Below are 12,663 nucleotides of genomic sequence, written 5' to 3' on the forward strand. Positions count from 1 at the left end.
GTGTCACGAGAAGGAGCAGCTGGGGTCCCCGATCACTGCTTGGAGAGCCGCCCCACCGACCAGGCACCGGACTCTAAGAAGCAAGCGGGTTGTCATGCCACGGACAGGTGGCTTTCGACGCAGCGTAACCCAGGGCACCCTGGCAGAGGGGCGCTCCCAGCTGCTCCGGACTCAGGCAAACCCTCCCCAGGGTCCCTGCTGAGTCCTGCTCCCGGAGCGGACGTCAGGCCAGGTCTTCGGCGGAGAGGTGCGTGTGCAGGGCTGCCCTGGGGCAGAGCTTGGGGCGAGGGGCCCTCACGGGAGGGAAGCTGCGTGCCCGCCACCCCTCTCCTGCGTGGCGGGACTGACGTGCAGATGGGGGTGAGGGAAGGACACAGCCAGAAACCGCATCATGATACAAATGATAAATTATATTTGTACAGTAAATAAGTATCAATAGTCAACACAAGTTCAAAACCAGCCACCGGCCCCTGGGACTGAGAAAAGGGCTGGGTGACACCCCTACCACGGTGCCCATCAGGAGGGGGCGTGATGGCCTGTGTGTTACACGTGTGGCAGCGGCCGGTGGCTTCATGATCAGTGCAGCAGGCAACAGGGACGAGGCGCCTGGGACGGGCCTGGGCCGGGAGGCGGGGAGGGACGGGGGTCTCCTGGGGCCTCGGTGGCCCAGTGGCTACCATGTTGGGGCCTCAAAGTCACGTCAGGAAGGGGTCTTGACTGTGACCAAGAATCACTGGCCAAGTAGTCAGGTTTGGTCTGCTGGCCTGTGACGGGGTCCGGGCTCGCACCATACGAGTGAAAGCACCTCCCTGGGGAAGCGGCCTGCAGAGGCCCCTTCCCCAGGTCGGAAGAGGCCAGACGTCGCCGGGGCCCGTGGTCCAGCCCCAGGCCTCCGGCTCTGGCCGAGGTGTGGCCGGTTAGGAGCTCTGGCGGTGGCTCCTGGGGCCGGAGGACGGCCTCTCGGAGCAGCACGGTGAGCTTGTAAAAATAGCAAACAGCAGTGGCCTGAGAAGGCAATTCTGACTCCGCCCGCTCGCCACCAGGCATCTTACGGCTCTCAGGGCGGTGCTCAGGGTCACATCTCCTCCTGGAACCAGCGAGGGGCGGAGGATGGCCGGGGGCGGGGTCCGCTGCCCTTGGGGTCGGGGTCAAAAAGTCCAGGGCGGAAAGGAAGACTGGAACGCCCGCCAGGCAGGCTGACCAGACGCGGGATTGGGGGGTGGGGGGTGGGGTCCCTTCCCTGGGGAGAAGCGCATCCTTTCTGGTCTTTATTTCATGACTTCATACTTTTCTTACAGTGGTGGGGGGGGCGGGGGGAAGCAGGGGGTGGGGGGGGGTGAGATTAGTGCACGTTTGTTAAAAATCTATTGTGTGAGAAGGACTTTTTTTATTCCCCCTCCTCTCCAAAATAAGAGATGATTATTTTTAAGTCTGCAATGTGTGTGTCTGGGGTTCGCAGCCGGGTGGGTCAGGGCCAGCCCTGGTCCCTCACCCCTCTGGGCCCGGAGGCTGTCCCCAGGGAGCCACGGGCACCCCCAGACACCCGCCATCTCCACGCCGTCCCCATCTTCACCCTGAGTGCGGATTAAGACAGAGGAGATCACAGACACAAGGTTCAAGACGCCGCTTCCGTTTCAGATTTCCACTGCAAACGGAAGTCCTTGTCGATCTGCGCGTGCCTTCCGTTACAAAAGGGAATTAGCCGATACAAACTGGTGAGTCACATTCATACGTTGGATTTTTTTTTTTTTCTTTAACTTTCTCGACGGTGGTGTATTGGTAAGAAAAATAGCCTCTCTCAGGATCTAGCCCAAAAGGCTACACATCAATCAGTTTGGGAAGTCACCAAAAAAAGGGAGTGAAAAGAAAGGAAAAGGCAACTGGAGGCTGGGATGTTGTCGTTGTTGCTGTTGTAGGTTTTGTTTTTTTTAAATAAACATCATCTTTTATGTGTAATCAAATTCCCATATTTTTCCCTATAAAGAATCTGCTTTAGTTTTTCCATAAGGCATTTTTTTTTTGTCTCTTCCTATTTAAATTTTCTTAGAGTTAAAACCATAAATAAGAGGATGTAAACCACTAACATGACACGTGCCAATATCTTAATTGAGCCAGACCTGGTAAATTCTATCAAAACTAGACAGTTAAATAAGAACCACGTTATAAAAATATTAGCCAAAAAAAGACTATTAGATAATTCTGCAAACTCAAATATGAAACTGTACTAAACAAAATATGTGCAAACGTATACAAGCATAGAGCCACGTGGCGGGGTTATGCTCAGATTAGTTTAAAGCTTGCTCTAGTGGATTTAATTCGAGTTGTTCCACGGTGGTGGCGGTTACTTTGAACTCACACACGAGTCAAAGGAAAATAAAATATCCACAACCACGTCCCCAAAAGGTGAGCGTCTCATGGAGCTGGTGCTTCATTCCGTCCACACCTGGGACTGCCTGGGTCCTGCTAGGGCTGGAGGTCAGGGGCAAAGACACGGTGGCTGTCCCAAGGCCCGGGCCAGGCAGCGTCCCAGAGGCCCTCGGGCTGAGGTTCAGGGCAAGGGCGACCCGGACAACTCCCGCCCCCTCGTCCAAGGCCCCAGAGAGCTGGCCAATCTCCACAGGAGCCGGGACCTCACGCTCGGGGTGGGGGGTGGGGGGGATGCGGGGAGGCGACAGGGCAGGGTCGGGCTACAGGCCAGGGACGGGCGAGCGGCGGCCTCAGAAGGCGCGGAGACCCACATGCCGGGTCTGACGTCTAGCAGGCCGGCCGCCGCTCGAGTCTGAGGATCGGGGCCGTAGAGGCAACCCTTTTATCAGGAAGCCGGAAGTGGAAAGCCCTAACACCCACCCCCCACCCCCTTCTGCAATCGAGTCCCTGCTGGGCGTCCTCAGGCACAGGTGCTCTGGGCATTCGCTCTGTGGTGGGTCCCAGGCCCGGGCACTAGAGGAGGAAAGGGTTGGTTGTGCCGGCGGCCTGAGCTGCCGACGGGGGGATGCCCACACTGCCCCCCATGTTCATCGTGGCGGGGCCCAGTGGCGTCAGGGAGGAACCGCTGCCCCCCAGAACTGGGTGCGGGGCTGTGGAGGTCATGGAGGCCACAGCCATGGGCTCCACCCCCGGGCTCGGCCCAAAGGACGTGCTGGTCCCCAGGACTGGGCTCCCCCGCAGCTGGTTCAGCGTCAGCGGCTGGGGCTGGTTCACCTGGAAGGGGTTGACAGGGGCCGAGGCTGCGGCTGCACCTGAGGAGAGAGCAGGAGGGACAGCGGCCCTCGTCAGGACAACATCCATCCCCAGGTCCAAGGGCCGGAAGCTGGCGGCCACCGGGAGCACGTGCACTCCGCAGTCCACCCCTCTGGGAACCGCCCTTCCCGGCGCCCGCTGTTTCGCACACGCTATTCTGCACGCGCACACGCATCTGCCGGCTGGGTCTCCAGTGTCCGCGTGAGGAGACCGAGGCTGTGAGAGGCCAAGGGACTCACCCAGAGTCCCAAAGCCTGAATGGGGCAGTGCCAGCAACGTGCCCAGCTCGTGGGGCTCCCTCACGACGAACAGCTGGCACTGCTCCCGTATTCCGCGTGCCACACTCCGTGACCACCGGGGTCCGGGAATGAGGAGGGCAGAGGGGGAGCTGGGAACTGCTGCTGGAGAGTGGCAGTCTCCAGGCTGGGCCCTGGGACCCGAGGGCTGGCATGATAAAGGCTCTGAGAAGCCCCGCAGTCAAGAAGTGGATGCAGCCATGTCTTACCCAGCATGTCCAGAATTTATCATACGTCATAAAACCTTTCCCCAGCTTTCAGCAAAAATGTCTGCTGATACTCTGCCAAAAACGCGAGAGCTGCCAGCACTGAGTCTCCAAAGCAGCCCAGCCCCAGAGCACAAAGGCTGCCTGCTGAGGGCACCCCCACAGGTCACCACCAGGAGACGCTGCCCTGCCCGTTCTCCACCCCACGCCCTGCTGAGGGCACAGCCAGCGTCCCCGCACCAGCCCCTGGTAACCCTGCAGATCAGCCCTGCTGGAGCAGGGCCACCTTAGAGGTAGCAGAAGCCCCCTGAGGAGGGATGGCGGGGCGCCGGGTGAGTGGTGGGGGGAGGGATGGCGGGCCACCGGGGGGAGGGGGGCCACTGCGGGGGGGGGGAGGAGGCCAGCCTGGCTTAGACACTGGGTTCTCATCCTGCACAGGGAGCAAGGAGCAACCACGTCCTTGCCCATCACAGGGTTGGGCAGGACCAGGCCCTCCACACACCCCACTTCTGCCCCAGGGTCCCCACCCTCAACTCTTCTAAGTCCTGGGGTCCCTCTTTTCTGCAGGGTTCTATGAGGAGCCGCGGCCCAGGGCTTCAGATCTATCTTGCGGTGGGCTTCAGACTGAACGCCCTGAATGTGATAACATCCCGGCCCCTGGGGCTCCCGAGGCCTTGCTGGGAAATCTCGGGGGCTTCGGTCCCCGGAGGGAGAGGGTTATCTGGGCTGGGTGCCGAGGAGGACTGTGATCGCCCACTGGAGAGAGGGTGCTCCGGGCAGGGAAAGCAGAGGGGCTCGGGGCAGCTGAGGGTGTGAGCGCAGGGGCAGAGAAGGCAAGGCCAGGCTGGCCACAGCAGTCCTGGACGCTAAAGCAAGGGCTGGGGGCTTGTCCACACGGAGCCTTTGAGGGTGGAGAGCGGGCCTTTAGAAGGAGCCTGCCGGCAGGGAGGACGCACACAGGGATGGGAAGGTGGGGTTCCGAGCCCTGGAAAGGCAGAATCCAGCCCCTCGCGGGGCTGAAGTGAGGGTCCGTGGGTCCCTGGAAAGTGGCCCCCAGAGAGTGGAAAGCTGGGCAGCAAACTCCAGCCCCTCCTCACCCCACCACTGCCCTCGCCCGGCCAGGAGGCGGTGCTTGCCGGAGGGTCTCCCTGGCCAAGGGCACCACGTCAGGGACAGCTTCCGCTCAGGGGTCTCGGTCTACCTGAGGAGAGGGGCTGTCTTCCAGCCCCCACCCCACCACTGCACACCGGCATTCACACCCCTGCCCGCTGAAGCCCAGCAATTTCGGCTGTGCCTCTGACAGGAAGCGCCCCCCGAGGGGTGGAGGAGAGGTCAGGGCCCGAGGCCTGCCCCAAACCCGTTCTCAGGAAGGGGGGGGGCCGGGAGGTGCGCATACCTGGTGCCAGGAACGGGTTGAGGGACTGGGCCGGCGGGGCTGGCCTGGTCACCAGCGAGTCCAGGTTCACCAGGGCCGCGTTGGGGCCCAGGAAGGACTCGGGGGTTTTCCGGGAGCTGCTGGGCTTGCTCGAGGCGGCGGTCAGGGGCTGAGACTCAAAGGGGTCAGGGCTTGTAGTTCCGTTGTTTTGGGACGGTGGAGAGGCCACCGCCTCAGCTGCAAGATAGGGACACACGCGGGCACGGTGAGAGCGGAGGGTGGGGCCCCGAGACGCCAACCCCAGGAGAGTCCCAAGCGAGACACAGGCATTCCGGGGGGCACCCCGCGTGGCCACGCAGAAGACGGGATGTTCGGTGCAGGGCTGTTTCCAACAGACCCGACCGGGGACAGTCGGCCACAGGGGCAGCTCCCAGGACCCCCGGTTCACGTAACCAAACCCAGAGCGCAGGGACAGAAGACGCGATGATGAGGGAAGAGCCGTATCACAACGTTACGTGAAGACAAGCAGGTGACAAGACAACGCAGACAGCATGATTCCCCCCCCAAAATACCGGGGTGCTCCTTCAGGTTGCTGGCTAGGCACGAGCAGCTTATTTGTTGGTGTGTGTTCACTGTCCATTTTCTACAATGAACGTGAATTTCTTGATGGAGAAGAAAGCAAATTATTTTCAAAAATTCAGCCAACAGAGGGTGTACTGAGACAGGCTGGTGGGAACGCAGTGTGCTTGGCCAAGATGCAACGCGGCAGTGGGGTTAAAGGTTCTTAAAAATGGTCATACTCTCCACTCGGTAATCCCATTTCTAGGAATCCAGTCTTGGGAAATAATGCGAAATGTGAACAGGGATGTAAGCACCAGGCTGTTCACAGCAGCATTATTTACTCGAGCGAAACCTGGAATCAACCTAAAATGTCCTCCCAAAAGTTACAGATCAAATAAATTACCGCTGAGCAACGCAAGGAGATATTACACAGCTATGGAATAGTTGCTGAAGTCTTTTTCTTTTATGTCCTGAGAAAAATTTTTCCATTTTTCAATCTGTTGTTCTTTTGTAAAGGAGGAGAGGGGGGAGGACGGACCCAACTCCATCTGACAGTATGAGCTGAACAAAAAAGACCGTATACACAGAGCTCAGAAAACATACACAGCGGCTGGGGTGGGTGGAAGGATTACAGATGATTTTCATTTCCTTCCACAAACTTTCCCAAATTTTCTGCAGTGGAAGCAGCTCTAGAATTGGGGGTACCTATTTTGCAAGTCCACGGAAGGATGTCCACACCAAGAAGCCACGCCGCCTTCTCGCTGAGGCACGCGTGGGTGGGCCAGGACAGTTAGGTTGTAAGTTGGCCCGCAGAGGACACGCATGGCATTTTGTTTTTTTAATGCAGCGAAAGAAAGACCCCAAGAAGCAGCACGTTCTAAGTGGCCTCTGGTCCCCTGAGCTGAGAGGGGGCCCGAGGGGTGAGCCGGGGCACCAGGCTGCTCGTACCTTAGACCAGGGCCAGCCAGGCCTGTAGCTGTAGCTGGGGGAAGGGGTGGGAGGAGGTGGGAGGGAGGAAGGGGGTGGGGGTGGGGGGCAAATGGAGAATGGGGAGGGCATGGGGAGAAGCTGAGAAAGGAAAGAGAAAGGAGAGAAGTTGCTCTAGGTAGCTGGGAGGTGTGGCCAGAGACGGACAGAGACAGCCTGGCTCTGTCCCTGGCCTCTGGCCTCGGCCCCCTCCCCCTGGTCTGGTCTCTCTGTACCCTACCTACCCTGATGCCCCGCCAGCCCCGGGGGCACTGGGCCTGGGCCTCTGACAGCCACAACGGGGGTGATGAAGTCGGGCAGAGACACCGTGTCCAGGCCCAGAGCTCGGGCTGTCTGCAGAAGGGGCAGTTTGGGGAGTGGGGACTCGGGAGGAAAGTAGACGGTCAGAGCGGCTCAGGCTGGGCAGCGGGGGCCCATGCTGGGCTGGGGCTCGTGCAGGCAGCCTCTGGGGTTTGGGGGCGGGGCCGAGGCAGAGAGGTGAATGAGACAGGAAACCCAGGCCCGACACCAGGACACCAGGACGGGGTGAAAGAAAAACCCAACCGCATGACTTTTCACTGCCAATGTGTGAATTCCTGCCATCGGCCACTTACAGCTCCCGAGACCAAAACACAACAAAATGCAGGAAGTTGATAGGTCTTGAAAGCCGATTATTTCTGCAACAACTGGGCTGGTCAAAGGCACAGACGTTACGGAAACGACTACCATCTTTCACATACCTGTTTTTTTTGAAGTTCGGAGGTTGTCAAATTCAGAAAAGTCATCTTTAATTGTACCATTCAAATTACTGAAGAGATCAAAGGCCCCTGGGTGAACATAAGAGGCCGGTGACTGTGGGCACATCAACATGACCCCGTGATTCTGCCGTCCAGTCTACAGCCCAGGGGTGTGCTGGCAGCAGGAGAGGAGATGTCTGCCCCATCGCACGGGGCTCAGGGTCACCCGGTGCTCTGGGAGGGGGCCAGGCTGAGGATCCTGGCCTCCCAGGACACGGTGTGGGGGCGCCTGCCTGCGACTGCTCCCGCCTGCCCCAACCCCAAACCGACGGAGGCGCTAAGGTGGGTGGAGGTACTTCGGAGCTAGGTTTCGAGACTTGGATAGAGCCTGTAGGAAGCTCCTGGAAGGAGCGCCCAGAGGGTAGCCTGCCCAGACCCCCCCAGGAAGCTCCCTCTGGACAGAGGCACGGTGCCCAGAAGACCTGTGAGCTCACCCTTCACGGTGGGCTTGTGGCATCGGGAGACTGGGGACAAAGGCTGCAGGTGACAGGGTAGCAGCAGCAAGTGCAGGCCAACCCACAGATCCCACACCACGGAGCCAGAAGAGGGGAAGGCATGGGGCCCAAAGGGGCCCTCGGAGCCCGGGCAGAGGGAGGTCTCACCAGTGGCCGAAACAGGCTTGGTGGCCGAGGCTGCGGCCCAGGCGTCGGCCGTTTTCCCAGCACTGGAGGCCTGCTGCTGTGGGGCTGCCCAGGGGTCCGAGCCCTTGGAGACGGAGGGTATGCTGGCTCCGGTGGGCACTCCCCACGGGTCGACGGGGGCAGCTGGCTTGGCACCTGTGGAAAGGCAGGGTAGGCTCAGATACGTCCTCGGAGAGCACTGGGCGGCCGGGGAGAGAAAGGAGAGGACGCCGGGCCCCATGTCAAGACAGGCAGTCACCCAAAGGGTGCTGTCCCACGCCAGCAAAGCTGGACGAGCTGAAGGCCAGGGCCGACAGCCATCGGGGGTGCCCACCCCGGGGAGTGCACTGGGCCTGGCCTGCTGGGAAGGGACCAGACAGGAAACCGCGAACCTTTCCAAAGTCCCCGCCATACACGGTCTCGCGAGGAGCCTCCCGAGCTAAGTTCGAGCCCGTCTCCCCGGAGTCCACAGGCTTCCTCCAAGGAACGAGCCCTGCCCATCTGCTGCTCCAGCCACAGGCCCTGGCAGCATCCTGTCCCCACTTGCTTTGAGTGGTTTCTGCTTTTGACAGAGGGTGAATAAAACAGAGGTGTATGTGAAAAGGAATCAGAAGCAAATGCCTATGTACCTAGGCAATAAAATGTTTTCAAACCATCAGTGGCAAATCAACTTAGTGGGTCACAACCAGTTTTCAAAAGACTAAAAGAGAGTGCACCTAATGTTTTGTGTTAGCCCTTCCTTCGACTTCCCCCTCTACCCCATAGCAGCTTTACACAACCTATCGATCAGCTGTGCCTACTTTCTTACCTATATATAAATGTACACATCCTCTACGGCCTGCTCTATTCACGCACGCCACATTTTATTTGGGAGATTTCACCTGCGTTGACGTGCAGTGGAAACGCGTTCCTTTTTATGGTTGTATAATATTCCACTCCGTGGCGGGGCGGGGGGTGCCCACATGTGATTGGTCCGCTGAAGGCACTGGCTAGGTTTTGCTTTGGTTCTCATCCCCAAGTGTGCTCATACGTGTGAGGCCCTCGGTCGAAGCTCCTTCCCCTTCACCGAGTGATGCCCGTGTGGCCTCCACAGTCATGCCTTATGCTGTGTGGGTGCAAGTCCTGGTGCTCTGGGAACTGCCCCATGATCTCATTAATGTTCCCTGCATTAATGTTCATAATGTTCCATTAATGTTACCTCCCAATTTGTGGCTTTTCTTTTCACTCTCCTTAAGGTATCTTTTTTTTTTTTTTTTAAATTTTAAATGTTTATTTATTTTTGACAGAGAGAGAGGCAGAGAATGAGCACGGGAGGGGCAGAGAGAGAGCAAGACACAGAATTCTGAAGCAGGCTCCAGGCTCCGAGCTGTCAGCACAGAGCCTGACGCGGGGCTCGAACTCATGGACCGTGAGATCGTGTCCTGAGCAGAAGTCGGACACTCAGCCGACTGAGCCACCCAGGCGCCCCTTTAGGGTATCTTTTGATGAACAGAGATGTTCTGAAGTTTAATGGGGAGAAACCTATCAGTATTTTCTTTTGTAATTTGTGCTTTTTGTGATGACTAGGAAAGCCTTCCCTACACCTCAAAGGCCTTTTTTTTCTATGTACACATTTCCTTTTTATTCTGTGTGCACATCCCTTGCAAGTGACGATGGCCTAATTCCTCCCAGCCTTTACCCTTTTTCTTTCCTTTTCCCGCCTCACTGTGCTGGTTGGGACCACCAGCGTCAACGTAAAGCACGAGTGTGGACAGCCAGTGTCCCTGTCTTGCTCTTACAGGATCAATTTTCAACGTTTTACATTAAATGGTAGCACTTCCCATTTATAGGTTTCTTTCCTTCTAGAAGCCCTTAATCAGGCTCTGGAAGCTCCTCATTATTCCAAGTTTGCTAAGACTTTCACAGTGAATGGCTGATGAATTTTATCAGTTTCTCTCTATTAAGGTGATAGCATGATCTTTCCCTTCTCGTCTGTGATATGGTACAGCTATCTACACGTTTTCTAAGGACGGGGTCCCTGCAAACTTTCTCCTGATGTACTCTATCATTTTTTATATTTTTCATGTTGGTTTCGCAATTATCTGCTTTTTGCATCTGTATTCCTGAGCGGGAGTGGCCTGACAGGTCTGTTCTCACACTGTATGTCCTGTCTGCTTTTGATGCTAAGGTTATGCTAGTCTCATAAAGTAGCAGGATACTCCCTATTTTCCTACCCTCTGAAGGAGTTTGTATAAAGGTGGAATTGTTTCCAGAGTGGTGTTACAATCTGCCAGTAAGGCCCTCCGGGTGGATTGTGGGGTGGGGAGGATTTTTAAGTCCTGACTCAACGCCTTTAATGATGATATAGCACTACCCCTATTTACGGATTTCCTACTGATCTCCGGTCAGCTCTGCTAAGTTTTCCTTCTAAACGTATCCACTTTAAGTTTTCAGATTGAAAGCACAGAGCTGACCAAACAGCCTCTTACTCCGTGTGAAACCTTGGCAGTGTGGGCAGTTATGGCCCCCTGTTTCATTCCTAATACCATCTGTGTCTCTCCTCATTTAAAAAAAAAAAATTTTTTTTAAGTTTATTTCTTTTTTTCTTTTTTTTTTTTTTTTTTTTTTAATTTTTTTTTTCAACGTTTATTTATTTTTGGGACAGAGAGAGACAGAGCATGAACAGGGGAGGGGCAGAGAGAGAAGGAGACACAGAATCGGAAACAGGCTCCAGGCTCTGAGCCATCAGCCCAGAGCCCGACGCGGGGCTCGAACTCACGGACCGCAAGATCGTGACCTGGCTGAAGTCGGACGCTTAACCGACTGCGCCACCCAGGCGCCCCTATTTCTTTTTTTCTAAAATTTTTTTTTCAACGTTTTTTATTTATTTTTGGGACAGAGAGAGACAGAGCATGAACGGGGGAGGGGCAGAGAGAGAGGGAGACACAGAATCGGAAACAGGCTCCAGGCTCCGAGCCGTCAGCCCAGAGCCCGACGCGGGGCTCGAACTCACGGAGCGCGAGATCGTGACCTGGCTGAAGTCGGACGCTCAACCAACTGCGCCACCCAGGCGCCCCTAAGTTTATTTCTTTAGAGAGAGTGAGCTTGAGCAAGGGAGGGTCTCAGAGAGAGAGAGAGAGAGAGAGAGAGAATGGGAATCCCAAGCAGGTCCGCATTGTCAGCATAGAGTCCAGTGTGGGGCTTGAACCCACAAACCACAGATCATGACCTGAGCCGAAATCAAGAGTCAGACGCTTAAGCGACTGAGCCACCCAGGCGCCCCTCCTCCTTTTTTTTAAAAATTATTCTTGCCAGAGATCTGTTTTATTTGTTGCTCTTTTCAGTCAGCGATGACTGTCCCGTGTGTTTGTTTCCTAATGCACTCATTTCTGTTCTTATCCTTACTTCCATTTCTTCCACTTTCGGTGCCACGTTATTCTGTAAACAGTGAGAGCTACCAGTTCCCCACCCCCCTCACTATTGCTTTAGTGGCCCCACAGATTCTGGGATAAAAATATTTACCTTACTAGTTGGTTTTAAGTGTTTTGATTCTCATTAGAATTTCTTCTTTGACTCAAGAATTCAGGAGTTTTTCAAATGTCAAGCATATGGAGTTTCTCTAGTCTTCCTTTTGTTGCTGAGGATGCTGTAGTCAGAACGTGTGTTCTAGGTGATCCCGGTTTCCAGAAATGTGCTGAGGCTGGCCTTTTTTTTTTTTTTTTTTTGACTAGCACAGGATCAAGTCTTTGCTAAGTATTCTGCAGGGGACTGAAAATAATGCGTGTGCTCCTGTCACCGAGAACAACAAATCCGCAGGCTTAAATCCTGTTACATTGTTACTGCTTTTTGTGAAATGATATGAAATATACATATTGGTCTCTGCACCCTCGGCTCCTGGTCCCGAATTCCTGAAACCCTCGGGATCTCTTAAGTGACCACAGCACTGGGAGCATCTCTTGCTCAGCGGAGGTGACTCTGGCCGGGTTCCTTGGAGGGCTCCTGGCTGGAGCCAGAATCACCAGAAAGACCAAGTCACGATGGGAAGCTGGGACGTTTCTGCTGCCGGCAAATGTCACTATTTCACCTTTGCTCCTAAGGAATACCTTCAATGAATCCAGAATTCCAGAGGGTAACAGATGTTTCGCTGGTGTCTCAAAATGTATTTTACCGTCATTCTTGCAAGAAAGAGGTTTCCCCAGGAAGGGAATTCAAGGCTGATGGTGTTTCTTCCAGCGCGCCCAAGGCCTTATTCCACTGCTTGCCAGCAACGGCCATCCTCGTTGAGAAGTCAGCCGTCCGCTTGACTGCCGTCTCTTTTCAGCGGTGCAAATGCTCCCTTGGGTTTATTTAAGACGTTCTCTTCCTTAGGGGCGCCCGGGCGGCTCAGTCAGTTGAATGTCCGACTCTCGATTTCGGCTCAGGTCATGAGCTCACGGTTCGGGGGTTTGAGCCCCATGTCGGACTCCATACTGAGTGGGGAGCCTGCTTGGGATTCTCTCTCCCCCACTCTCTGCCCTCCACCACCGGTGTTCTTTCTCTCTGTCTCCCTCTCAAAAATAAATAATGAAACATTAAAATAAAAACTAAAAGATGTTCCCTTCCTGTGATGTTCTCCAGTCTCCT

The 12,663-nt window shown here is 55.7% G+C and overlaps 1 protein-coding gene across 4 annotated transcripts in view; it reads right to left on the bottom strand.

Moving 5' to 3' along the window:
- Positions 1 to 389: 389 nt before the first annotated feature.
- EPN2 (epsin 2) overlaps positions 390 to 12,663 on the bottom strand; it is an 86,595-nt gene continuing 74,321 nt past the window's right edge. For all 4 annotated transcript variants that reach the window (XM_047832098.1, XM_047832096.1, XM_047832099.1 and 1 more), the window contains 4 exons: positions 8,044 to 8,217; positions 7,385 to 7,471; positions 5,139 to 5,354; positions 390 to 3,239 (listed from right to left, as the gene is read on the bottom strand). In XM_047832098.1, the coding sequence (XP_047688054.1) occupies positions 2,941 to 3,239; positions 5,139 to 5,354; positions 7,385 to 7,471; positions 8,044 to 8,217 (776 nt within the window). In that variant the 3' untranslated portion in view covers positions 390 to 2,940. The remainder of the gene's footprint in view (positions 3,240 to 5,138; positions 5,355 to 7,384; positions 7,472 to 8,043; positions 8,218 to 12,663) is intronic.

The sequence above is a fragment of the Prionailurus viverrinus genome, chromosome E1 (assembly GCF_022837055.1).
Source record: "Prionailurus viverrinus isolate Anna chromosome E1, UM_Priviv_1.0, whole genome shotgun sequence".
Lineage (NCBI taxonomy): Eukaryota > Metazoa > Chordata > Mammalia > Carnivora > Felidae > Prionailurus > Prionailurus viverrinus.